Source organism: Poecile atricapillus, chromosome Z (assembly GCF_030490865.1).
Source record: "Poecile atricapillus isolate bPoeAtr1 chromosome Z, bPoeAtr1.hap1, whole genome shotgun sequence".
NCBI lineage: Eukaryota > Metazoa > Chordata > Aves > Passeriformes > Paridae > Poecile > Poecile atricapillus.
The window spans coordinates 11,602,921-11,629,774 of NC_081289.1; the positions used below are offsets into that span (position 1 = coordinate 11,602,921).

The 26,854-nt window shown below is 36.9% G+C and overlaps 1 protein-coding gene across 2 annotated transcripts in view; it reads left to right on the forward strand.

The window, feature by feature from the left end:
• The window catches only part of LOC131572977 (membrane-associated guanylate kinase, WW and PDZ domain-containing protein 2), a 706,094-nt gene that overhangs the window by 579,979 nt on the left and 99,261 nt on the right, over positions 1-26,854 (forward strand). For both annotated transcript variants that reach the window (XM_058826448.1, XM_058826449.1), the window contains exon 10: positions 4,991-5,626. In XM_058826448.1, the coding sequence (XP_058682431.1) occupies positions 4,991-5,626 (636 nt within the window). The remainder of the gene's footprint in view (positions 1-4,990; positions 5,627-26,854) is intronic.

Genomic DNA, 26,854 nt, shown 5'->3' on the forward strand with positions numbered 1-26,854 from the left:
GATGGCTATAAATGCAGCAAAAAATTATGCAGCTCCAGCCCTGCAGAGCTGGTGTGTCCTGTGCTGACTTGCAAAACCATGAGCTGGTTTTAGCTCCGTTGCTATTGGTTTATGCTGGCTGCAGGGGGTTAGCAGAGGAGCTGTCTCCACCCCAAATCACAACATTCTGTCATAATTTAAGCACAGAAACCAAGTGCTAAGAGCATGATCAAAAACCCAATAGAAAGAATGGAGACATTTCTACTAAATTTTGATAGAAAATCTAATCTGCACTTTTTTCTCTGCATTCGTTCTTCAAAGTTTAGTGAATTGTAATTAATAATGAGAATGGCTGTCTGGTATGCAATTCAGTTCACTGAAATAACAGTCAGAAACCTAAGTGCACAAGAAATATAATAAGAAGAAATAGGCAAAATGTTTGTATACAAACAGTGGGAAGAGAAGTGAGAAAATGGACAAACTTCACCTAGAGTGCAAGATGTTTACACAGAGAATCCAGTGTTAACAAAAACCTATCAGAAACAATAACTGAAGTCAACTGAATAGTACAGGTTCTTCAGAAAGGAGGTAAATAGAGCTGATAACATTGCCTGAAACTATAAGATAATTTGTGATGAAAGTAGTTATGTCAATAAAACAAATTCTGCTTTGATCAAGCACTTCAAGCATGAAAAAAGTTAGATTTTTTTCAGAATTAATGCTTGTGGAAAATCCCCAGGGTGTCAGATTTAATTCTGCAGCATTATTGTAGAGAGGAATGTAAAACAGAATCTGTCATTAAAAGATGTTGAAGCTCAGAAATTTCTTCACCAGTTACTAAACCAACTAAAGATAATGACAGTATAGATCTGGTTGTTGCTTTGAAATATGTAGGTAACAAAATGTAACCTCTAATCAAACATTCAGGCACTGAGTCAATTAACATTACAATTATGTGACAATAAGTAATGATCAGCAGCCTTTAATAACCAAAACAGGCTAGTTAAATATATGAAATACTATGGGGTTTGTTGTTGTTTCTGTGAAGAAGACATCAAATTTCATCAAGTTTAACATACTGTGTTGTATCTGACAATGGGGGACTAGGTTCAGCCATCCAGGAAGTCCCCTCCAGACCCATTTTCCTAAATTTTTCAGTTAAATGCAAGAGCCTTAACTAAATCAGAGGTAACTTTAGGACAGTTTAACAAATTTGCTTGCTGTCAGTATTTAAGATTCTTCAACTCAGTGCTGAATTTAGACATTGAAGAATCTGTTTTTGTGGTAGTGTAGATTTTTGAGATGTAGGCCAGGGTATCTGTTGTCTACTGGGTGTCTATCAAACCTGCCAGTTCATCTAAAGAGTCTGATTCAGATGCCTTCTCCATAGATCAGCCCTTCTGGGCTCCCTCATCCCTGAACAGTCTCAAGTAAGATGAGGTTGGTATGGCATGTGTACATTTTGTAGTGAGGAAGATGAAATTTGAGAACACCTGATAGAGAGGATGTTCACCCCAGAGAAGAGAAGTCTCAGGGGGGTTTTATCAATCTGCATAAATACCTGTACAAACAAGGTAGAGCCATGTTCTTTCCAGTGGCAAGAAAAGAAGCGATGGGAAAACACTCAACCACAGGAGGTTCCCTTTGAACATCAGAAAATGCTTTCCTGCTGGGAGGGCGACTGAGCATTGACACAGGCTTCCCAGAGAAGTGGAGTCTGCCTCCTTGGAGGTTTTCAAAAGCTACCTGGACATGATCCTGGGCAACTGATTCTAAGGGATTCTGATTGAACAAGGTTTGGACAACATGACTTCTAGAGATCCCTGCCAAGCTCAATCATTCTGTAAGCAAGCTCCAGTCATTTTAGCAAATTTAATTCTAAAAGTCAGGCAAAGTTTGATGCTTAATATAAATGTTCTGCATAACTTCAAAGATACCCACTCACTGTGAAACTGTGATTTCTGGAGGCAGACTATGGCTTGCTCAGAAAATCAGACAGGAGTTATAAAGTGGATCACTATTATGCTCGTCCATATGCACCCATTATTATTAGAAGCAGCAGAAGAGAACAGGCAGAAAAGATGCTGCAGGAACCTTTAAGGGAGTTTTCCTAAAGAAGAGAGGTTTTGAACTTTGCATTAACATGGCACTGGCTCTGTAATGCTCTTAACTTATCTCTCTCTTCCTACCAAATGATGAGTACTTCTCTGTGTCAGCAATGAGGAACTCTCAGCCTGGAAAAATGAGTTAGGATTGGGGAAAGTACAGCTGAGAAATTAATTTGAGGGATTTCTGAAATTAACCCCTTTTTTCCTCCTTCTAGTCTCACGAGCTGAAACTGTTTCTCCCCACTGCAGCCCCACTGTAACTCCTTCCTTTGAGCTGAACTTAGTAACTCATGCCCTTGTGCTCATCACACTTAACCTGTGGCTGTACATTCTCCATGTGACAGTACAGCAGGTGGTCCCAAACAGGCACACTGTGACTGAGTTACAGCTTCAGCATCTGCCCAGCCATGCTATTTGTGTTATACCTCAGGAACAAAGAGCTTTAAAAATATTGATTCAGGAAATGCTGAAGGATTGTCTGCTGGCCTGTGAGGGATAATGGAAGCTTGTTATTTGAAGTTCTTCCACAAGGTCTTCTAGTACTCAGTTTTACCTGTTTAGTGACTGAGGTAAGGGACTACTTGGCTTGTATGTTTCCTGACTGCACTCCTTTTGCAAAAGCTAATTTCTTTTCACTACAGATCTATATAATGTCAACTAGTTCATGTAATTTTCTGATATATCGAAATCATATTGATTTAAGTTTTTTATCATAGCAAACCCTGTCCAAATACTCAAAGTGAAGGGCTGAAAACAGGCAATGATTTACTTGCCCCAACACAAAAATTGCATATTTCTTTTTGCACTCTGCTAATGTATTGTAAGAGAGGATGAACAAACAGATTGGTCTCCTCCCACCACATAGCTGCATTGCCAGCACTCAGGGAAATAAAGACTGCATGGATTAAAAAGTCGCAAGGTTACTATTAAGGCATAGCTACTGAAACAGGAGCATGCACTGAAGAGCTCTCAGTTCAACAGAAGCAGTCCTGTTGTGAGCAATGTCAGCCTCACTGCTAACGTGGGAGCCAGGGGTGAGAATGCAGGTAAGATCTTTCTATAGCAGGGCATGAGCAAATGATGATGAATTGCAGTCATTGCCACAGAAATTTGTACGGTGCATATTTTCTTTTAAATTTTGACTTTCGAAACTGCTTTATTTTCAGCTGCTTGAGACAAAAGCAAGGGAGTTTTTTCAGCACTGCCTATGAAGTGACATTATTGTTTGTGCTTGTTTTGAAATCTATTTATGATGCACATTTAAGAGAGCATTTGCAGCTCCTAAGGTTTATGTGTGTAATACTCACAATCATTTAAACAGGCTTCCTTAGCGTTTTTTCCCTAGGCACCCTCTGAAGAAATCCTCCTCTGAATCACAGTTTGTGCATATGCAATTAATTACTGTCAGGCTGTTACACAGACTGATCATGTGGGAATTGACCATTTCATTTTCACATAGAAACAGCCTTTGCCTTTTGTCCTCACTTGGAAACAGCCCTTACATTGGCATCTTGATTATCCTCAGTTTGCTGGATTAGATGTTTTGATTGAAGTACTTGAAAGACATAATTTCATAAATACACTTCAAGCAATTCCACCCAAACCACCTCATTCTCCCTACATCATTCTCATTTTATTGCTGAGTTTTCAAATGCCTTTAAAAAGCTTTGTGTTGTGATGTGTCAATTTTTGAATTGTGTACTTTGTAGAGATCTCACAGTATCCTGGTGATTAATGATAGAATAATAAGACAGTCTTCACTTAGAAAAATACTTTAACTTCTAGTGTTCTCTAACCAGATATCCTTTTCTTTTTCTATAAAGATGCAAACACTTTTATGAAAGTGAAAACTGACTGTGGGTCATTAAACTATTCTGAATATTGTTTGCACTGATAACTCGTTTTTATTTTATTGTGCACCTTAACAGTACATAAAAATTATTTATGGTTATAAATATACAGATCTATTCTAACACTAAGAAGAATATTCAACTTGTTTCTGAACTTTTCAGTAACAGTAGATGGTTCGTGCTTGGGCAATATGGAGACCCATAAATAGCCTGTTGACTTAAAGTATTCTGCTTCCATATGCTCAGACTGGTAGGTCTGCTATACATGAGACAAGATCTGAAGATAAAGGTAGTATCTTTGGTTTTATTTGACCAGCTGCCTAGGTGAAAATACTAAACTGATTTTCATATATTTGCCTAGATTTTTCTAATGTAAAGCTATTGAACCTACCAAAAAAAATTTGTTGTGTCATTGTCCTTTAGCCTTTTTGCTACAACAAAATGCCATGAAACATCTCTATGTTACGTAAGATAAATAGTTCGTGCCTAGAATAGGAAATGACAGTAGCAGTTCTGAATGGCTGATGGCAAGTAATCACATTTAACAGAAAAGTGTCAATATCGTGATCAATGCAAAAAGTGTTTCCTTATGCACATGCATACACAGTCTTGCTTTGCTATTCATTGATTTTAAAGTCCAGGAATACTTGAGGGTTTTGGTTTTTTTTTACTCTTCACCAAACAATGGCATTTCTTGACAACACATTCTCCAAATAATTGTCCATTTTACCTTAGAAAAAGTAATCTATAGAGACTACACTGAAAGGATTTGGAAAAATAGGGAGGAAAAGTTGAGAATAGGTGAATGTCTGGATGCATCTAAATTTTCCATCTGTGAGCTTACACAGAAAATAGCTGGTATTGTTGTTGTGTCTTTGTATTACATTTGCTGCCAGACAAACTTTACTTTTTTGTCTCTCCTATATGAGTCAGTATGTTGATTGAATTTATCATATTTTTTAGTAGACTTCTATCTCATTTAAAAAAAAATACACTGCATATACAGTAATTGAAGTTGTCTCATGTTGTCACTGTTTGTTCTTCTCGTTCTAGGTGATGTGATTGTCTATATTAATGAAGTTTGTGTCCTTGGACATACTCACGCAGATGTAGTCAAACTCTTCCAGTCTGTTCCTATTGGTCAGAGTGTCAACTTGGTGCTATGTCGTGGATACCCTTTGCCCTTTGATCCTGAAGATCCTGCCAACAGCATGGTGCCACCCCTTGCAGTAATGGAGAGGCCTCCGGTAGTGGTAAATGGAAGACATAACTATGAAACTTATTTGGAATACATTTCTAGGACTTCTCAGTCTGTTCCAGACGTAACAGATCGACCACCACACTCCTTGCACTCCATTCCAGCAGATAGTCAGCTTGATAGCACATTCCCACCACCTGCCCATGATGATAATGTATCAATGGCTTCTTCTGGGGCCACCCAAGCTGAACTCATGACCTTAACCATTGTGAAAGGGGCCCAGGGCTTTGGCTTCACTATAGCAGACAGTCCTACAGGACAGAGGGTGAAGCAAATTCTAGACATTCAGGGATGTCCTGGTTTGTGTGAAGGTGACCTCATTGTTGAGATCAACCAGCAGAATGTACAGAACCTGAGCCATGCAGAAGTAGTGGATATACTTAAAGAATGTCCTGTTGGAAGTGAAACTTCTTTGATTATCCATAGAGGAGGTAAGTTTGGAAAGTCTGTACAATTACAAAAATGTGTGTAAAAGGTTCTAAACCATAAGACATACATATACTCACTACATCCTTGTTTGCTAGATTGGAAATTAATTTCCATGTTGTGGGAAGTAACACCATTGGTTCTGAAAAAGTGTGTCTGTAATTAAGTATCCTAGGCAAAATCTTACAGTTTGTTGTACATTCCTTTATGTGTTTTGAGTGTCAATGGTTCCATCTCTGTATAAGGGTAAAACTAGGGCAGTTAGGGGCCTTTCACCCCATAATAGTTTGTGTGGTATCTGCAGCAAACTCATGTAGTCCCAAAGCAGTGCTGCAAGCTTTAAATATAGTTTTATGTATTGACTCATTAATGTAGATCAAAATCAGAGCAATTTATTTGCCCTTTACAAGGTTACTGGTTTTCCTAAGCCATTTTGCCTCCTTTTCATTCACTGTAAAAATTTTGTACAACAGTTGCTTGGGTTATTTTCTTTCCTGATAACAGAGATCCATGGTATATATTTCTCTGATTTAAAAAAAATAGCTTCTAGCAACTTTTTTTCTTACCAGCCTGACACAGTAAGTTTGAATGTTCGCCATTGGAAGGGGAGAGTCAATACTTATCTATAAAGAAGCAATAAGAAAAGAAAAAGAATTAAAAACTTTACAGGGATAAGTTATTTCATAGCTGTTATTATTTTAGCCAAACAAAATTATTTTTGTGCTTTGAGGTGAGCATCCTAATTTATTATTACCTGAAGTGAAAAATTATTTGATTCTTTAAATTAAAAATCTTTGTTTCTCTAGAGGAATTCATATGTACTTAATGTACATGACTCTGTGCTTCAAAAGGAAAGGAAAATAATTCTATGCACAAAGATGCAAAAATACTAACTACATTCCTTCTGAAAAATAGAGATTGGGAACTGAAGCTTTAGTGTTTGCATATGCCAAATGTTTATCATTACAATATCTAAAAATCCTTAGAATAAGGAATATAGTAACATTATATCAAATTGCAGAAGTAGCAAACAGAAGGTGATTATAGGCAGTCTGTAATCACATGGTCAATAAAGGCACATAGTCAACAAAGTATTTTTCATGTATATATATAAAAGAATGATTTACAAGAGGCAGAATTTGATATTTCTTTGGAATGAAACCAAATTAACATGGTAATTAAATTGGAATCACTATAGTATATGAACTTGGAGAAAGTTAATGGTTGCAGAGAAACTGTATTCATTGGTATTAAATCTGGTTCTCCTTAATGACCATTAAGAATCATGAGCAATGGAGTAAGCAACAATTTTTTATGAAGAAGTTGGCAAGCTGGGGAGAATTTCATAGCAAGAAAAAAGCATAAAGATGATTAGAAGGGTTAGTGTAAACCCAAAAAGGTGGAATTTTATTTTGAAAAAGGCAAGATAATCACTTTCTAGAGGAAAACTATTTAAAACACCAGTCTTCAGACAGAAGTGGAGTGTGAAATCCACTATGCTGAACAAGCCTGAGTAATAATAGACAGCAAAATAGATATTTCAGCAATCAGTACAGGACAGTAGCAAAAAAAAAAAACTGAAGCAGCAACATACTCAAGCCCTTGAGGATAATTGCTCTCTCTGAAGAGAATTTCTTCTTAGATCATTGATTCGTGATCAAAACATGATGGCTTAACATTGATCAACATGATAGCTTAACAGGTTCTGGTACATTAACTGAGCTGTTTAATAACTGAGTTATTTTCTACACATGGCTGTGGCAGGTAGGAGATACTACACTGGGCTCAGTGCTCGATAAAAGCACTGTAAGTTTACACCATGTGGTCCCTCAGGTCAAACACTGAGGTACAGGTCATTCCCCTGGCTCAGCTGACACAACATACTAGCTCCAAATGCAGTAACATTTAACCCTCTGTTGCTGGGCCAGGAAGTGGTTGCTTTAGAGAATGCAAAGAGAAAGAGAGCATGTTCATGGTAGAACAAAAGAGTTTTGTTCATGGTAGAACAACAACTAAGACTAAAGCAAATGTTAGGAAGTACTACAGTGTCGTTAAACTTAATGGGATGATATGGAACAAATGCAAGTTTACTATCGTAAATTTTCATAATCAGTAATATCATATCATAATTTAACATAATCAGAAATAATTACTATACCTTAAGGTTGTGAGACTAAATTAAAATTTAAAAGAAGCTCACTTGTTTGAGTGATTCAGAAGAACTGAAAAAAAAATGTGTATGAATCAAACCTACTCTCCATCTAAGAGATGGCTAAATCATATCTCAACACAAATAAGTGAACTGTTTTAAGATGAAAACCAGGGTTTTGTCACTTTTTTTTCTTCTGTTCATAGGAAAAGGGAATCTATGTGGTTAAATATACACCTAGAATGAAGGTTATTATGTCTATGTTAGTCATCATCTCCTTTTATAGTCCCTGGGCAGAAATAAGTTTTTCTATGATGTAATTAATGTCATTACACTGTAAATGTTTCAAATAAGTCAGGTATATCTAGGTATACCTTAAAACTATATTCGCTGCTTGACTGATTATAAAGGGAGTAGAGGATGACTGATTCAGGTGTATGTCTCTATCCAACATGTTATTAATAATAAACAGGTGATAAAATTTGGTGATGTGCAACAATCTGAATACAAAACCAAATACTTAGAGAAACTTCCTAACTCTAAAATATTTACTCAGTGACACCAGTAAAGCAAGGCATACTTTCTCATTACTCATGGATCCAATTTTTAGTTTATTATCTTTGATGTGTAATGACACTTGAATTATGCCATCCTTTTCCATCATTACCCTATGCACCCTGTCTTTAATTTCTCATTTTTAAGATTAAGACCAAAGGGCTGTTCCTGCTTGTGGAGGAAGGCTGTGTTTTACATAGGGTTGTGTGTTGCTTTGTAATGTTTCTGTCTGAAATGAATATGGCCTGACTGCACGCCTAATTGTGGCAAATCCATTTCTGTAAGTGACTTAATTTCTCTCTCATCCAGCAATCTTATCTATATTGCAGACAAGAAACAGATTGACACTGACTGAGATTTATTCTCACTATAGCAAGAAGTATTTCATACTGGAAAAAATACTTCCTTGGATGCACATAGTATGCATGCTATAGCAGTTTAAAAACCATTGTGCCTCGAGGTTAAGAGGTCAACAGACAGAGTATGCAGGAGAAGGAAAGGTCTGCATGTTTCAAAAGGATGGAGGGAATATCAGTACTCACATTTGAAGAGGCCAATAAAATCTCTTTCACCATCATCAAAGAGAGACTTGTCATGGGGTACAATCTAGCTGGGGGGATTCCCACAACTCATAGTCTACTCATTTTAAGATTTCCAAAGCAGAAGTAGCAATGTATATGCTTGCTAAAAAAAAAAAAATGGAAATAGTATAATTGTCTATCAAAGGAAATGCAAAGCACCTCTCTAGCACTGGCTAGACATCTTACTTTCTTTTTCTTCTTTATTGGACAAGTTCTTTGCTAAGTAGATGCACCATAATAGTTCAGTATCTTTACATCTGTTTTTGCTGAACAACCATAATGTTTCCATTGACTACTATAAACTGACAGATGTGTTTGTACTGAAAAACAAAAAGTAAAATTAATGGAAAAGTTAGTGGAAAAGTGTTACCTAAACAAAAATAAAAAATAAAAAATATTATAAAAGAAAGAAAATAACACGCAAAGAGATTTATTCCTTTCCAGCTTTGCTTCAGGCTTTATCCTCAGCTTCTGCAATAGATTTCATTGAGTATAGGCTGCGGAAATAGTGTGGAAGAGCTTTCAAAAATCAGTCTTTCTGAATGTGGATAGAGCATAAATTTTGAATTAGCCCAGTACTACTGAAAAACAGCACTTAGTGGTTGAAGTGGTATGAAGCAAATTTATGTAGAGGAAAATATTCAGAAATTAGGATTTCAAAAACTAGGTTTGACATGTTCCACTAATTGAACTATCCAAGTATTTGACATATGCCATCTCTTTTGGAACGTACCTTTGAAATATATGAACCTATAGACTGCAGCCCAGCTCCAGAAATGTTCCTGTCTAAAAAAGGATTGATAGATTCAAAGGTAGATCCATCAAGACTATGTGTGAAATGCTGTTGTTAAGGAAACCTGCAGACAACCCAGGACTGATTCATGAAGTTATGGCAACTTATAACAGGTGTTGAGAGTGAAACATTAAATTCACCGCAAAAAGTGGGAGACTGAAAAAATTCCTACATCAGATGGCTATTTTATAGTCATGGAATCAGAGAATGGTAGAATCGAATCTGGCTCTGAGAAACTGGGAATGTTGGTACAAAATTGAGCCAGAGAACTGACACACTGTCAACACTGTTTAACTGTTAGCCCTGTCCGGGTATAGGACCAGAGTGTCAGCAGCCAGTGTCACCGTGATACGGCACGGGAAATAGTGAGCACCACATGCAGTGCACACACAGTCAAGATGAGGAGGGAGAATTTAACTATGTATTTGTAAATTTTATGAATAAAAGGAAGGCAAATTATCTTTCTCAGATGTTGTATAAATCTTAGTAGAAGTGTGCAACTCCTTAAAGCCACTAACAGTAATCAGTTAGTGATTCAGTTACTAAAACCAGTAAATCACACCCAGCATTAGCAATTTCAAAAACAGACAGAAATTTCACCAAAAAAACCCACTGAATATTCTAGTGAAGAATACCAGCCCCTCAAAATAAGCTGACTTCTTCTCCCATAGGGGTGAGATTGCTTTTATTTTCTTTTATTTTCTTTTCTTTTCTTTTTTTCTTTTCTTTTTTTTTTTTTTTTTTTTTTTTTGACAGGATTTCTATGTGCTTCAATTCCTCTGGTCAGAAAAGCTTATTCTTCTTTATCTCCAGGTGAGGCAGCACTGTCACCCTGCTAGCACTAGTCTGGCCCAGGAAATTCTGATCTCTTTGTTCCATGAGCTCAGCCCACCACTGAGGTCTCTGTAGCCTTTATTCTCATTCTGCAGTTCTTCATTCAAAATATTAACAGAGTACCTGTTGCAAACTGGAGACCCTGTATCTCATTGATTGCTCATCCCCAGTTCAGAACTTTCTAGATCCTGAGGATTTAAAGAAATTAAATTCTTGGAATTATGTTGCAGGTTTTTGATTTGGGACTTACAGAGGTTCTCCATCATCCTACTGTCTCTACTGTTTTACATCTCTGAGTCATTGACAAATTTTCCTTTACAGTCACTTCCTAAAGGAACCCACTCTTGGTTTAGCTGCATCCTATGGGTACTCTAAGTTAACAGTAGTCTGTTCATACTTTCCTTGTTCATGAAGTTCTGCTTCTTTCATTGTTTCTGAGTGAAGTTTTTGGGACAGACAAGGTGTCATATCTCTCCTGTTTCCTGATCTACATTCTCCTCTCCAGATGTTTACTTCAACTGTACATTTGTTTCTATTTCCTGAAAGTAGCCTAATGTTGAGAGGAATATTTAGCAATATCTGCATTTTTTCCCTCCTGTATTCTTAAATGTCACATATATCTCTTGTTTGTGAGTTAAAGGGACTTAATCACACAAAGGGAATGTGCACATGAACCTAGCAGTGAATCACTCACCCACTTGAACTGAACCACATGATCCATTGATACCTGGAAATTGGAGACATAAATGCCTTCTGTTGAACATGCTGCTGACGTCATCCTCTTACAATTTTCTGTCTGATTTGCCACCAATTTTCCATCTCTCTAAGTTGTTGTTCCTGGTTCCATCTGCTTTAAAAATGATGGAAAACAAAGGTTCACAGCTGACCTTTTTCCTTTCCATCTCAAAATTACGAACTTTTTTATGACATCATAAATTCAACACTTTCCTCAGTGCGATTTCTATGTAAACATATTCTCCTCATGCTGGCTTTTGAGTTGTTTCCCTTTTCTTCATGCCCGTTTTTGTTGCTATTTTTAGCTAGTAAAGCCAAAAACATTTAATGATCAAAAATATTATGAGTCATGCTATATTGTCCACCTGACTCTTCTGTTAGATGTCATGTTGTCCTTGTACCAGCCACGGACAGTTGCCCCTTCCTACCTTTGCTACACAGAAATCAGTATTTTGTGCAAAATAGTTTCCTAATACCCTTGTGAGAAGGACAGTTGTCTTTCCTTTGTTAATCACAAAAATAAAATTTCTGAAATACTTTTAGAAAATACTGTTAACATGCAAAAAATAAAAAAAAAAAGCTGCTGTTTTATTAACAAAATTCCTGAAGCACTGCTTTCCTGACTCATTTTTAAAAGGTATGTCTCACCTTGCAGAGTATCATATTTTTAACTGTGAGATATGTACTCTCCTAGTAACCTTCCAATTATTTACATCCTTTTTGCCCTACACATTGAGACTGTTTCATACTTTTGATTCGCTTGAAATACTTTTTAAGCATCTTGTTGCAATTATCAGGCATAAAATCTATTTAAATAAATTTTACAGGTAAACAAAAAATGAGTTACATATAGAGCCTTTTTTATGAAGAGATTCTAAATCTTTTTACTGAGAGAAATTGTAACCTTTCAGTAAAACAGGGAATGTCAAATTTGAACAGGAGGAGTTACGGCAGGAGACCAGTTATCCTAAAATTTGCACTAATAAAACTTTCATATCTTTTCTTGTATAGCTCTGATTAGCAGTGAAACAGTGTGCAATTGCTTCCATATTTCTGAATAAAAGATAAAGAAACCATAAAACTTCTTAATGAATATGGATTCCTGAAAAAATAGACATTAATAATAGTTAGTAGCTGTTACACTGTATTACTGGAAGTAGTATTAATTGCATTGCATTTTAAAGTGGTAGTGCTATGGTTTTGCTGCTTCTTTCTTATTAATGTTTGTGCACTGTGTGGTACATTTGTGGATAATTTTGGAAAGCATTAGATAAACCCTTTTTACATATATTACACAGAAGGTTTTTAATGACTATTAGAAAGCATTTTGTTTCAAAAGTGCTTTTATCGCTGGTGAAACTGTTTTCTAAAGCAGGCTTATATGGTCTGTGTGAAATTTGAACAGTTTTCAACTTCCATTAAACTTGGGGACACTCCTCCTAGGGATGTGTGTGCCTAACTCTTGTTGACATTGGAAGGAATTAGTTTGCACCCTGGAGAAGTAGGTCCCTTAGAAAACCTTTTAGCAAAAAGAAACACAAGTGTATAGGCATATATTGCCATCAATGCATGCCGTAAGGAGGTAGCTACCATTGCTCCAGTGGCTATTCTGCCATTAAACTCTTACAACCAAGGGGCTACAAACAGTGAGCAGTCAGAGATTAGAATTATTACGACTAAAAAGAGACTTACTGTGCACACAGGATTTGTGCAGAGCTGCAGGAACTCTGCCTTCAAGACAGACAACTCCTCTCTTGAGGAGTACAGGGCAAGTTATTGTCTGATAGCTACAGCCCACATCACTGCTAGAACCCAAGAGCTCCACTGGCAGTACTGCAGACTGTTTTCAGTCTAAATTATATTAATGAATGAATTCACACAAATTGAAGAACAGTTTGTTTGAGAAAACACATTTTTTTTTGTCTTGTCTACCTTGGAATCTGGCCAGGCCAGAGAAGTTTCTCCTCTGCACTTGCAAGCAGTATTACGAGAAAACATAATGGTATTATCTTGGACTGTGCATCCCAGTGAAAGCTGACATCTTTTGAAGCCAAATACCTCCCAAGCATGGTACGTGGGAGAGCCTACTGCAATACTGAGGCATGAAGAAACTTGGGATTTTTTTCCCAGTCACCCATAGTCTAGTTTCTGAGTGAATCTCACCTTCTTCAGAGGAGATTTGGGAGATCTCAGCCTAAGGATGGAGAACTACAGAGCTGGACTCTAAAAAAGTGCCATACAACCTGTGCTTGTGTATTGAGGCATGTCTAAAGTTTAGTCTAAATGTGTTGAACAATGTTTTTGTTGGTTCAGTATAATGTAATGTCCTATTAAACAGCATTTGTTGGGCTTCCAAATCTGTTGTCAAAGTACATTGTGTAGACGTTGTGATGTGGTGATTTGTAAAATAGTGCAATATTTTATAGTAATAAAGTAAGCTAATACACTATGAAACAAGTGACTACATTATCTATTGTGCTACAGACGTGAGACACAGCACTGGGGAGATGGGAAGGTGTGCTTTCCAGGCACTTCCTAAGCCACAAAACTCTCTTGGCCCCTATGGTTTGTACACCCAGTAAAAATGCAGAAACTAAATTAGTCTTCTAAATTAGTTATTAATCCCTGTACAATTCTTTGAGCAATTTGCATTTACATTCTTAGGAATGGAAGGAAGACTTTAACAACAGCTATGCTTGCCCTCTGTGATGCATGCTCAACTTCTTTTTTTTTTTTTTTTTTTTTTTGTAAACTAAGATAATAACATTTATTAGATACAACACTGCCTTTTCAGGAAGCCTTTGGGTGACCAATAATTCAAACACAGTCAAAACCAGCACCAGGATACAAACCCCTTTGTTGTGTCACCTTCAGTTTACAGTTAAAAAAAAGGATATGGAAGCCAAAGCTGCCAAAGCACCAATTCTGAAAGCTGACTCCCAAGTATGTCCAAACAGATTTCTAAAGGAAAAAAATTGCTTTCCAAAGCCAAATTTTCATAAGTTGGAACAGTATTTCAGCACAGAAGAAACATACTGTGCAGTGTTCCTGTTTGGTAAATAAGAGAAATCTTGACTTTTATTTGTTTGGTACCTTTTATTACCCTAAGCTGAAAGAAGGCAAGTTTTCTTTACACACATTCCTACGGTCACCTTATATTTAGTTCATATTTCAGATGGGTGCAAATTATACTCATTGGGCTTTTTAGAATTTTTTTTTTTTTAATTTAAGCATTTTTAATTATATTTCATGTGTTCTAGCTTAAGCAGTTCTAAAAATTCTCAGATAATTAGAAAAGTACTCTGTATGCATGAATACACACACAGATGCAAAATCTTTGAATGAGAAAATATTTTAATGATCTTTACATCCATTTTACCAATTCATTTCAATTTCTATAATTAGGTTTTCTTCATAGCAGAAAATTTGCCAGTATTTTAAGTTGATAAATGATGATGATGATAATAATAGTAGTAGTAATAATATTTATAATAATGCCATTTTTCTTAAAGAATTTTTAAAAATTCTTGAGTAATATTTCAGGGATTATTTGACATCATAGAAAAGGTTTACTGATAATGGGAATACCATAGTATTATCTATATTTTAATAGTTTCACGAAATTCATTCATCAATATAAATCAAATATCTTCTACAATCCCTGCATAACTTCAGTGTTTTAACTTATGTATTTTAACTTGTTCTCAATCAATGTGATTATTTAAAGCATCTGGGGCCACGCAGTGCCTCTCTACTGCAATATAAACACTATCATATCTCTGAAGTACAGAAAAAGTCACCTTAATCTGTTCCTTAAGGGGAAAGAAAGGAAAGTTGAGGAACTGTAAATATGATCCTAGTGGGATAGTGTATCAGATCTGGCTTCTCTTTTGCATCGCTCTTAAGCCTCACACAATTTAACATCTTGTTCTTTGGAATAAGTATGAGAAAGTACCTGGTGAAAATGGAAAGATTCTTGCAGCTGTTTAGCCAAAATGAAGGATGTTTACATCGATGGAAGTCCCTAGAGCAGTCCAGAGAGAATTCTGAGAAAAGTCCACTGAGCTTTGATCTGTGGCCAGTGAGAGCCAACAAATGTGGCAGAGTCAAAGAGAGTCAGCTCCATCTGGTTTCTGCCATTCTTCACTAGCTTTTTCCACGTTTTACCCACTCCTTCCTCAGTCTGCATGTTTATTGCTTGTCATTCTGGCTCCATTTTCCTGCGTTTGGCAATTCAGAGAAGCTGCCAATCTTGAATGTCAGCCCAGTCTTTGAACTTAGCCTTGCTTTGAGCAAGAGATCGGCCTAGCTGAACTCCAATTTTCCCTTCCAAGCTAAACACTTAGAATATTTTATGGTTCTCCATATTTCCCACATTTAGGCCCAGAGTGCTAAAAGAGAGGGTCTCTGACTGAGCATCATCTGGATGATTTTAAACTTCTTGCACAGTACTTCTCAGATAGAAAGAGAAGCTTTTTAGTCTTGTCTCCTTATTACACCATATTGAATATATATTTATTTATATATGAGAGTTATTTAAAAGTCAATGCAAGCAGGAAGAATGGTGACATGCTTTTTGATTTCAGCTTGCCAGATGTGTTCCTTGAGATTAAATACACAGCAAATTATTCTCACACTGTAATTGAAAAATAATGTAGTGTTTATTTACTTATTATGTAGCATCTCAGAGAGATCTCAGTGGCTTGTGGGGTTGGCTCTAAAATAGAAGCATCTGGAGAGTCTGATGCAGCTAACATTCATGACCACCAACTGGAATAATCATTTCTACTAAAGTTAATCTTGAATAAGCAAGAAGTTTCTCTTGTAACTTGATCACTGCATATCCGACTTTTAACTTTATGAAGTTCTTTATCCTAAATAGCATCACAGTAGGATGCATTATACTAAAAGAAGAACTGTCTATATACAGCTTCAGTCAAAATGGTCTTTTTTAAGCGTTCATCTCACAGTGATTAATTGATTCTATGTTTTTCCACACGTCCCTAAAGGCAAATAAACTGAAAATCTTTTACATGCAACATCTTCAACCTGTCTCCCCAGTCTTGCCTTGCAACACATACAGCGACGTTCTCTTCAGCACTTGTTATCAGGGATCCTGTGTAGGCAGCTACAGTGAATCCTTCCTCATCTGCTCTGGGCAGCAAGCAGGGATCCTTTGTGGTGAGGGAAACAGGCATCTCTGTGGTGCCATTCAGCTGCTGTAAACAACTAAACTAGCTGAAATCCATAGTATTCTAAAATAACGTATTCTTCCCTGCTGATTATTAAAGTTTTAAAAAACTCACCTACCAACATTAGAAATTTAAATATTTGCTAACTTTTGGTCAACTGAATCCCAGCTTAACTGTGAAATAGTTAGATTTCTAGTCTACATGGGTCAAAATATATACCCCTACAGCCAGTGGTGGAAAATAAGCACCTGAAGAAAATTACTTAAATGGTTTTATTCTGTCATTGCCTAGTTTGTTCTCTGGGTTTGCCCATTATGCTCCACAGATTGGAGAGAAGTCTGTGTGAGAACGTTAAATTAACTGACAAGCCAGATGAACAAGGATGCATGGGATGAGTCCTGCCAACACACCAGAGGCAAGCATAGGTAATAATCAAAGTTAACAAAAAAACCCTCCATTATGCACTACGGCTAAACCTGGAATCCCATTTATGCTACTATAGAAAACAGTCTGGATTTCTTTATAAAAATAAAGTTAGAAATTAAGACTACATAAAATATTTAATATTAAATATATTTTAATATCTTTATTAATACTTCAAATTTTATTATAAAATGTAAATGTTTTTATATAATGGACTTTTGTAAGTCCTTATATGCAACAACTCCACTCCTTACCTAAAAATAGAAACAAGTAAAATTAGTATGGCTTATATTGGATTGAAAAATTGCTTCACTTATCAATCTTTTAACACAATTATAAGTAGGAAATCAGTGCGAGGATTTATTTTTAATGAACTATCTATGGAAAAGTTCTTGGCTTCTGACTAAATGTACTTACTTTGAAAATCCTGTAGGAAACCTAAAATCAATACTGATAAACTTTGCAGTTGACAGGGAGTTTGATCCATGTCATTGGATAGATAAGACATTGCTGATAAAGAGCAATGTGGAATGCTTAATAAATTAAGAATCAGCAAACAGGAAGTGTTTTTTATCCAGTCATTGCAAATTAATTCCTGGAAGTGAGTAGGGAATGCAACCCAAATTTGTAAAGTGCTTTTGAATCATTATGTATAATCACCTGAGCATAGCATCACAATGAAAAAAGGCAGATTCAGCAAATTTTCTTAAAGCTAAAGGTTTTATTTATATTTTTCTTAGAAATATGGCATTGGTAAACTGTTTTGTTGCACTTATTATTAATGTTAAGAAAATCAATGAGGTCCTGTTCCAGATTGTCTTTCCCTGCTTCTTCATACTTGTCCGTCCATCTTCATTTTCCATTTTTTCCCATTTACTTCAGAGTTACTTTGTGACACTTCCGTATACTATGCAAAGATCAAGCATCTTCTGGACATCTTATCTTTAACTAAAGTTTCTTTTTTTTTGGACCTGAAATGTGGGATTTCTATAGGATTTTCCATACAGTTCTTCATTAGCAAAAGTAATGGCTGATTCAGTTGTCCATGTGCAAGGTAGATGGAAAGATGTTTCCTTCCTACCTAAGTCCTATAATAGATCTCATTTCCCATGCAGACAACTAGGCATGTAATTTCAGGATTTATTTCCTGTGAGGAATCTTGCAAGTAGTTGTTCATTAAAAGCTTGTAAAGAATAAAGAAAATTACTTTGCTTGGGAAAAGTAGTCTGAAAGAGAGCTGAAAGGATAGAAACCATCTAGTGAAAAATTAGACATTCAGAAAAGATGTTTTGGGTCACATAAAGATTACTGGGAGGAGCCATGTTGTAGGGTGATCCTTTCTTCAGCAGATAGGAGGCACAGTCCCTGACCTACAGCTCTCTGGGTATCGCAGTCTATTAGCTGTAAAATTGCTTCAAAGACATTTGTGATTGTCATGAATAAATATGTACCTGAAACAGCTGCAGCCACCCTCTGTGTCAAACAAATAACAGCAATCTGATGGAGAGATCACTTTGGTTTCTTCCAAGTGTGTAGGCTGCCCTCATTCCTCTGAAAAGTGCCTCAGTTAGGCAGGTCCTTCTGCAGTGAACACAGGTCCCTCCTTCCTGAGGCCCTGATGGAGAGACATTTCCAGTGGCTGTGGGTTCTGAGCAAGTGGAAGAAGGGTCAGGGCAGAAAGCTGGAGGTCTACAGCCTAATCCAGCAACCTGGTGAGAGGAGCAAAGCACAGACACATGGGCTGCAGAGGAAATGGGATGAAAACCTGGGGAATAGCGAGGAATATACAGAGGTTTTTATAACTCAGGGAGTCATTGATTTCCCTGGAAACATGGACCTCTAAGGTAGGGATCTTGTGAGCAGGGCAAGCTGTTCCAAAGTTTCTTGGATTTCTGTGTTCTCCCATTAATTGTTTTACATCTTCCCTATTTGAAAACATATTTTAGTTCTATTATGTTAATACTCAGTGGTTTGGGTTTTTGTTTGGTTATATATATAACCAAGCCTTTGGACTTGGAGTCCAAAAGGCAGATCTAGAAAAAATCTTTGGCCAGCCTGGGATCAAGCTTATATGGCAAGAAAACATCAAATCAAGACCTGCTATACTGCCAAATAGAAAAATAGAAAGCAATTTATTCACCAGTTTGGTGTATCATTTGCCTTAAGGATTAAAGGCTTGAATTCTGGAACTAAGAACTGAAGTTGCTTTTTCTTCTGAACTGATAGCCATTTACATGCCTATTTAATTGTGAGTTAATAATGAGGAAACAAAAATTACACACTAATTCTAGGGATTATATAAATAATAAATAAATAAATAAATAAATAGTAGTTTAGAGTGATATGATAAATTAGAAAATAATCATTTTGTGTATTGAAAATAATGTTGCAAATTTAAAAAAAATAAAATTGAGAAAAAACTTAATGCCTCTTAAATTTTTCAGGTAGGGGATCAGGCCTAGTTTCTAGAGAGTGAGTATTAATTCTGAAGTACTCAAAAGCCTTTTATTTTTTGCTTCTCTCTGTTGTCTGAAAGATAAATAATTGCTGTGTAAAAACATATATTTTTGTCATTAAATTTAAATGCATCTATTGCAGATCACTGGTGTAGAATTGCAATTTCTGACTTGTTCTTACTAGGAAAGGGATTAATAAAAATTCACTACTTATGTTTTTACAGAGCTACCCATTTTTATTCATTAATATGTGATAGCTACTTGCACACTGGTTTGGTTTTTTTTCTATTTGCCTCAATATTAAATAAACTTTACCAGATTAGGGAGAATTATAGGTATTGCCGTGTCTCCCATTTAAGGCCTCTTTGTATAGCAGAAAACACAACTTTCAGAACATCCTTCAGGGAAAAAATTGTTCTGTGGAGAGTCTGACAGCATTTTTTTTTGTTTGCTTTCTCTTGCATAATGATTTTATTTTCAATTTGCAGCAATTATTTCTGAATTACTAACTTTTGGGTAGATGGAAATATATATTTTTTTATTATTATTATAATGGATTTGTAATGTTTTTCCTCTATCCTATGAGTCCTAAAGCTTTTAAAAAAATTCACCAAAGAGAACATCCACTGAAGAGCAACTTAATCTAGAACTGTCGGTTGCCTGATGGATCAAAAACTTTTTGATGGTATGAAAAACAAGGGCCTGCTTATAACAGGGTAAATTACTTCAGGCTCCATGTATGAGGCACATCTAATATTTAGTGCTTGCTAAATATTAGAGGATCCTGCTAAATGTTAGATGGTCAATAGGTATTTTGTCTAGACCTGGACAGAAATTTCGTCTGAGATATGATTTATTATGGTTTTTATCCATTAAATGTTCAATATATTCTGGAAATGCAGCTGCTTTTCACAAAAATGCTGTTAGAGAATTACCATTAACCAGCGAAAATTCCCTTTGATAAAAGTCTCTAATTTGAATTATTCTCCTTCCCTTTCCTCTTAAGTAGACCCTTTGTTGTTGATCCTTGTGACATGAATTATATTCTTTAAGTTTGCTTGTTAGAGTTAAAAAATATTTTTTTTTTAAATAACACCAGCAAAAATTTCCTCTACAGGCTATTTTCTATCCTTTCAGATTGGGATTATACACCAGTAAACCTGTAGGGTGACTGAGTAAAGAGCACACAGGTCTACTCTTAGTGTCATTTTAATTATCTGTTCTTTGGGGAAACCCAAGGAGAAAGCATCCTGACCATCACAGATTAATTGTCCTGTTCATCCAGATTCCTTCAGCCATCTATGTTCTTCAGGCATAAATTAAGTTTTTGTCTTGTGATCAAATGGGTATACTGAGGTATGAGGGTAGACTGAGGAAGATGGTTTGTGGATCCAGTGACTACATCCCAGTTTATTTTCTTATGCAGTACATTCTGATTTTAAATAAGAAGGGACATACATGCATTGTACTCTAGCATGTCTTTCTAAAAATGCTAATTTTTAAGGTCCACAAAGTGCTTCACGGTTGTCAGCACTATAATCTCCTCTGTTTAACTTGTCATGTTTATGTACCGTTCCAATTTCCTCAGTATTGAGGGGTTTATTTCCATTATGTTGGACATGTCATCTAACTCAAAACTGAAACCAATTTGTGTTCCTCTGAGAGACACAGCAATGTCACAGGGGGAAAAAAAAATGAAAACCTATTCACAGTTTTTCTTCCTTTTCCTTGTAATACATTCATTTAATGCTTATCATTTCCCAGCTATCTTGTCAGGATCCTTTTTCAGCATCATTTTTTAGTGTTCTGTTCATTAACTTTTGAAAGTACTGCACAGGACTACATGTGACCAGCACATAATCTAAACATCATAAAATTCACATCAATACTGTTCCTCTCTCATTAGACTTCAGGACATAGCTGTTCTTTATGTTAATTGCTCAACTCCAAACTTTCAGGAATTCATAAAAAATTGACATTTCTTAATGGTTTCTTTTGCAAGACAGGTCATCTTGATCAATTTATCATGCTTTATACTCTTCAGTGTTCTGTACTGCAATAATATCATGCCCATCAATCATTATTACTCTCTCATTTTTTTCTTTCAGGTTCCTGTGGTCTTATGCTAAACCATCTGAACTTCATGTCATTTTAACCAGTATAATTTAAATCACTAAAATGATCAGCAAAGCTTTCATAACTTCAGTTTTGTTCTACTTGATAAGTAAATTGTATACTGAGAATTACCTCCCGAGTGGGAATGTGAAAGCAATGACATTTATCTCTACTAGGTACATGTCAGAACGGACAATATCAAATCTTCAGTAGCTCAAAGCAAAGCATCTTACCTGGAGGTTCAACCAGGGAACTGCAAATTTAGAACTTTGCTGTTCTTTTCACAGTTTTGTTACCCTTTGTACATGATTTTTCCACTAATATCCCTTGCCAAATATTCTGCTTTTCAACAATAAATGTTATCTTTTCACATCTAAGACATAAAAATGTAAACCTTGGTCTTGTGATAAGTTTTGCTTCTCCAGTTGTTCTTCTCTTTCACAGTCTCAAACTGTCAATCTTTCTGTTCTATCTGAATCCCTATAGCCAGGAATAAACTCATCTATCAAGCTGGTGTGGAGGAGCAGGAAATTGGAAATTAATTATTCCTTTGAATAATATCTTGATCCAAAGCATCAAATAATCATGCTATTGCTTATCCCAGCTCTCACCACTGTGGCCAAGTGGTATGATTACCTTTTCATTATGTTGTCATTGAGTGTTTGTCATTCCACAATGTGGTATGAAAATGCATCAATTATGGTTAACACACCTGAGTTCCTGACACTCCCCATTTCCACAGAACAGATTTCAAAAGCAAATTAATAAAATTTAGAACCATCCAGACAGCTTCATGCATATTAAACACAAAATACTGAAGTTACTGTGTAATTTAATAATGACAAGCAGTCAGAGGAAGCCAAGAGATTCTCTAAGTATGTAATTACACTCATTTGTTGCTTTATGATGAACTTTCGTCCAGTCCTCCCAAATTTTAGAGAAACCAGGAGGAGGGAGACCCTGAGCTCATTAGGAACATCCAGGACCATCTGAGATGTACTGGCATACCAAGAAATCTTCACTGTAATGGCAGAATAAGGGTAACAACTGAAGCTCTAAAGTCTTCCATAAATTCTGTGTCATATCTGCCAATCTAGGGCAGATTTCTGAATAACATAAGGTATGGCACCCTGGATACTAGATCTGTGTTTCTGCATCTGTGTTCCTAGTTCATGGACTGTGACATGAAAATTTACTTATAAATATGTCTGAATATCAATATCTAAATCTGGTATATGTATGTGTCTGTTATAACTGATGGGGACTTTAGCTAACTGCTGACATACAGGCATCCATCCTATTCTGTTGAGATGCCCGTGGATATTCCATCTTACTTCCTACCAAAGGTCCTTTTGTCACAGTTGGCAGCACTAGAAGGAATCACATGCAAGCAAAAGAATGGCTTTATTATTAAATGTTTTTCCCCCACACTTGCTGAAGTCATTTTGTGAACGTATTTTCATGAAGAGGACTTTAGGACACTGTATTAAAACAACTTAAACACCATCTACATTTCAGCAGAAAATATTTGGAACATGCCTTGATATTCATCAATGTGACACACTATAATGCAATGTGAGATTTCTTTATTGGGCTTAGAAAGTGTTAAAGCTTAAATGGGATCAGAATCTAGACACATGAAAGAGCAGAGAGAGTGATATAGTTAGGTAGAGTTTCTGACTGTCAGAGAGCTCCAAAAATATAATGCAGCATTCCTGAAAAGTTTTTGAGGCTTAAATTAGCTTTCACTAAAGCCAGGCTGAGTTGTCAGACGCGTTCTTAGCCAGCATACAAAGTCTTTATGGGTATGGCAGCTCTTGCAGGCCCTTCTAAAAGCAACAGCCACAAGCTGTCAGGGTTCTGAACTCTCAATTTATATTCCAAATGATGTTGCTGGTTCTGTGTGTATGACACATACCAGGCTTTTCACCTTGCTGGGTTTGGTCTGCTCAGGGGGAGCTGCATTCAACAATATGTTTTTGCCCGAGATAAGGCATTGCTTCCATTGCCAGTTCTCACAGCATTAGAGCAGTACAGTCAAGAGTGCAATTGCTACCCTGGAAAGAGAACCAGTGACACTGTTTTTAGCAGCAGTCATTGGACAGCACACATGAGGAAAGCTGGAGATTCTTAATGGAAAATTTCCCTTCAGCCAAACAAAAGGGTTTTTTTTCACGTCTGTACAAAAATATACCCTTGACCTTTTCAAAATGTTGATAGAATCAACAACCTGTGAGCAAACATCTGAGATGTCTTGCTCATCATGTATGATGAGTACCTATGCATGCAGGCTTTCGCTAATTGGGTTAGTATTCAAATAAAAATACATATTCTTAGGCTTCAGAGGGGAAAATAACAGTTCATCCAATACTACCTGCATCTCCAAATCAAAAACTAGAATATGAATTAAAGGATTTGAACTTTTAGTAGAAACTTTAGTCATAAAAAGAGACAAGACTCTTCCCCAATTCCATAAGATAGCTTTTTCTACTCCAGGTCAAGTTATCCCAGTAAAATTTTTTCTGCAGCGGCATTTTCTCTATTCCAAAACTTGACTGTCCTTCAGATAATATAGTTTACTATCAGCAAGGAAATAAATCTGTAACAGAATGCCACTGTTCTGGTAATCAGTGTCTGAAAAGAGAAGACAGGTTGTGTAAAAATGAGACATTCTGTAGGTGTTTAGTATCAAACTCTGTCCTTGGAAAATAATTCATTCTTGTTGACCACATACAAAGCTTGTTCAAAAATTTATTTTTCATTTCCGCAAATTGAGATTTTTATTATTTTTTCAATGTCTAGTATATTTATGCACCAGAATCTGTCACTAACTGTAGCATTTGCCTCTGCATTATTTTAGATATGATGCAAAATTCTCTGCCTCACATCCAGATTAATTGGAAGGACATGGTACTTGTTGGGTTTTTCTCCTGGTTTCATAAATTATTTTAAATCTCTGACTGATAAGCAATTCACATATCTGTAGCAGCCAAGAAAAATAAATACCTGTATGTCCATTAGAATGTAAATTAACTCATTACTGTGCCAGCCTCTGACCTTTTCTGATGGCTGTATTCTTGCTAACAAAAACTCTTTGCTATTCATGAAAGTGAAATTTAATGGTAGCTTGAGATTCTCTGGTGTATTTTAGATTACATTCTGATAGACTCAGGTGACCAGCTTGAACAGCAATTACTTCTAGCATTCATGACTTTGAATAGCTATCCTTTTTCTAATTATTTGTGAAGATTTGAATATTGTTGAAAATTTGTTGCTTAAGCAGGCTAGGTCAGTGAAACTTCATGAACTGCACAAAAAGTGCTCTTATGTTTAAAAACTTGACTACTGATAGTATCTGATCTCACAGTAATTTAAGCTTTTGTATCAGCTCTATAAATATGGAAACTCAGAATCATAGAATCATAAAATGGTTTTGATTGGAAAATACCATTAACCCAGCACTGCAAAGTCCGTCACTAAACCATGTCCTGAAGTACCACATTTACACATCTTTTAAATACCTCCAGGGACTGTGACTCAACCAGCTCCCTATGCAGCAGGTTCCACTGCTTTGGCAATCTTTTAGGTGGAGAAATTTTTCCGAATATACAATCTAAACATCCCCTGTGCAACTTTAAGCCATTTTCTCCTGTCATATCTCCTCTTACTTGGGAAAAGAGATCAACCCCCACCTCACTACAATCTCCTGCCTGAAATGTGTAGAACAAAAAGGTCCCTCCTGAGCCTCCCTTTCTCCATACTAAACACCCCCAGCAGCTCCCTCAGGTACTCTTCATCAGACTTGTGCTACAGATCCTTCACTGACCCTATGCAAGCCCATCTCTGGACCCATTCTCTGAACAATTCAATGTCTTTTTTGTCCTGAGAAGCCCAAAATTGATTGAAGGTGTGGCCTCACCATTGCTGAGTACAGAGGAATTATCACTGCCTTGGGCCTGCTGGCCACACTATTTCTGATACAAGCCAAGATGTTAGAGCTTGTAAGATTTCTCCCAGCCATTTATAGAATATTTCATGTGCCTCTTCATCCTGGCTGGGTGGTCTACAAAAGACTGCCACCATGTTATCTGTCTAGCTGGCCTTTCCCCTGATTCTTAAACATTCAACCCTGTCATCACATCACTAAGCTCTAGACAGTCAAGACAACCCCTAACATACAGAGCTGCCACACCACCTCTCCTTCCTTGCCTGTCTCTTCTGAAGAGTTTATAGTCATCCATTGCAGAAGTCCAGTCATGTGAGTCATCTCACCATGATCTTGCCATACCAAGAGCTGTGCCTCCACTTCTTCCTGTTTGTTACCTGTGCTATGTGCAGTGATGTGGACATTCTCCAGCTGAGCTATTGATCCTGCCACCTTTTTGGGGGGAGAAGCCCTAATTCATGTGTGACCAGTCAGCTGCTTTCATGGTTTCTAGCACATCAATAACCCTCATGTCCCTGCTGCTGCCTGGATCTCCATCTCCTACCTCCACTGAGACAGTAGACCAGAAGACACTGCTGGCACACTGTCCCTCAAACAGTGACATGCAGCCCCCAGGGTTACCTCTAGCCAACCTGGTTTTATCCCTTACCCCTTTCAAATCTGGTTTAAATCTCTTTCAATGAGGCCTGCTAACTCCTGTGCATAGATTCCCCACTAGGAGACACTGTACCCTATCTGTGCTGTGAAGTCCTGGTGCTCTCCAAACTAACCCATGATCAAAAAAACAAAACCCACACTTGTGCTGGTGGCACCAGGCTCAGAGCCAAGGACTGATCTGCTGGTTCTTCCTGTTTCTTCTGTTCAACTGTAAAAATAGAGAACACTTCCTGTTCTTCTGTTCCCTTAACCACTCATCCCAAGGCCCTGAAGGGTCTCTTTATTTCCCTCTAACCTCTTGTTGCAACTTCATCACTGCCTACCTGAGAAATGAATAATAGGGCTGTGTCAGGGTAGGAAGCTTTCTCTTCATATCTTTAACCAAGGCAGCAGGGAAGCAACAGGCTTCCATAAGTGAGTCTGGGCTGCATATTGGGCCCTTATTCCCTTCAGAAGGGAGCTTCCTGTGACAGTGACCCATCTTTGTTTTGGAAGGCAGCTTTGGCACAGGGAGCAGGCCAAATTGATGACAACATCAAGCCCAAGCTGGATGAAGCACCACCCTTGTTATGTTTGATTCCACTTGCAAAGCCTCATACCTGCTATGCCCGGACACCTGGGGAGGTGAGGCAGTCCCAGAGGAGACATGCACTGGGCAGGCACTTGTCACCACTGCCTCCAATCCCTTAAGTCACTGTGTTCAGGCAGGGGGAGAGGATAACAAATTCTCTCTATCATGTGTCTTGTCTATCTAGGGAGCCTGTCTCAGGGAAGATAGGGAATGAAGGTTAGAGCAC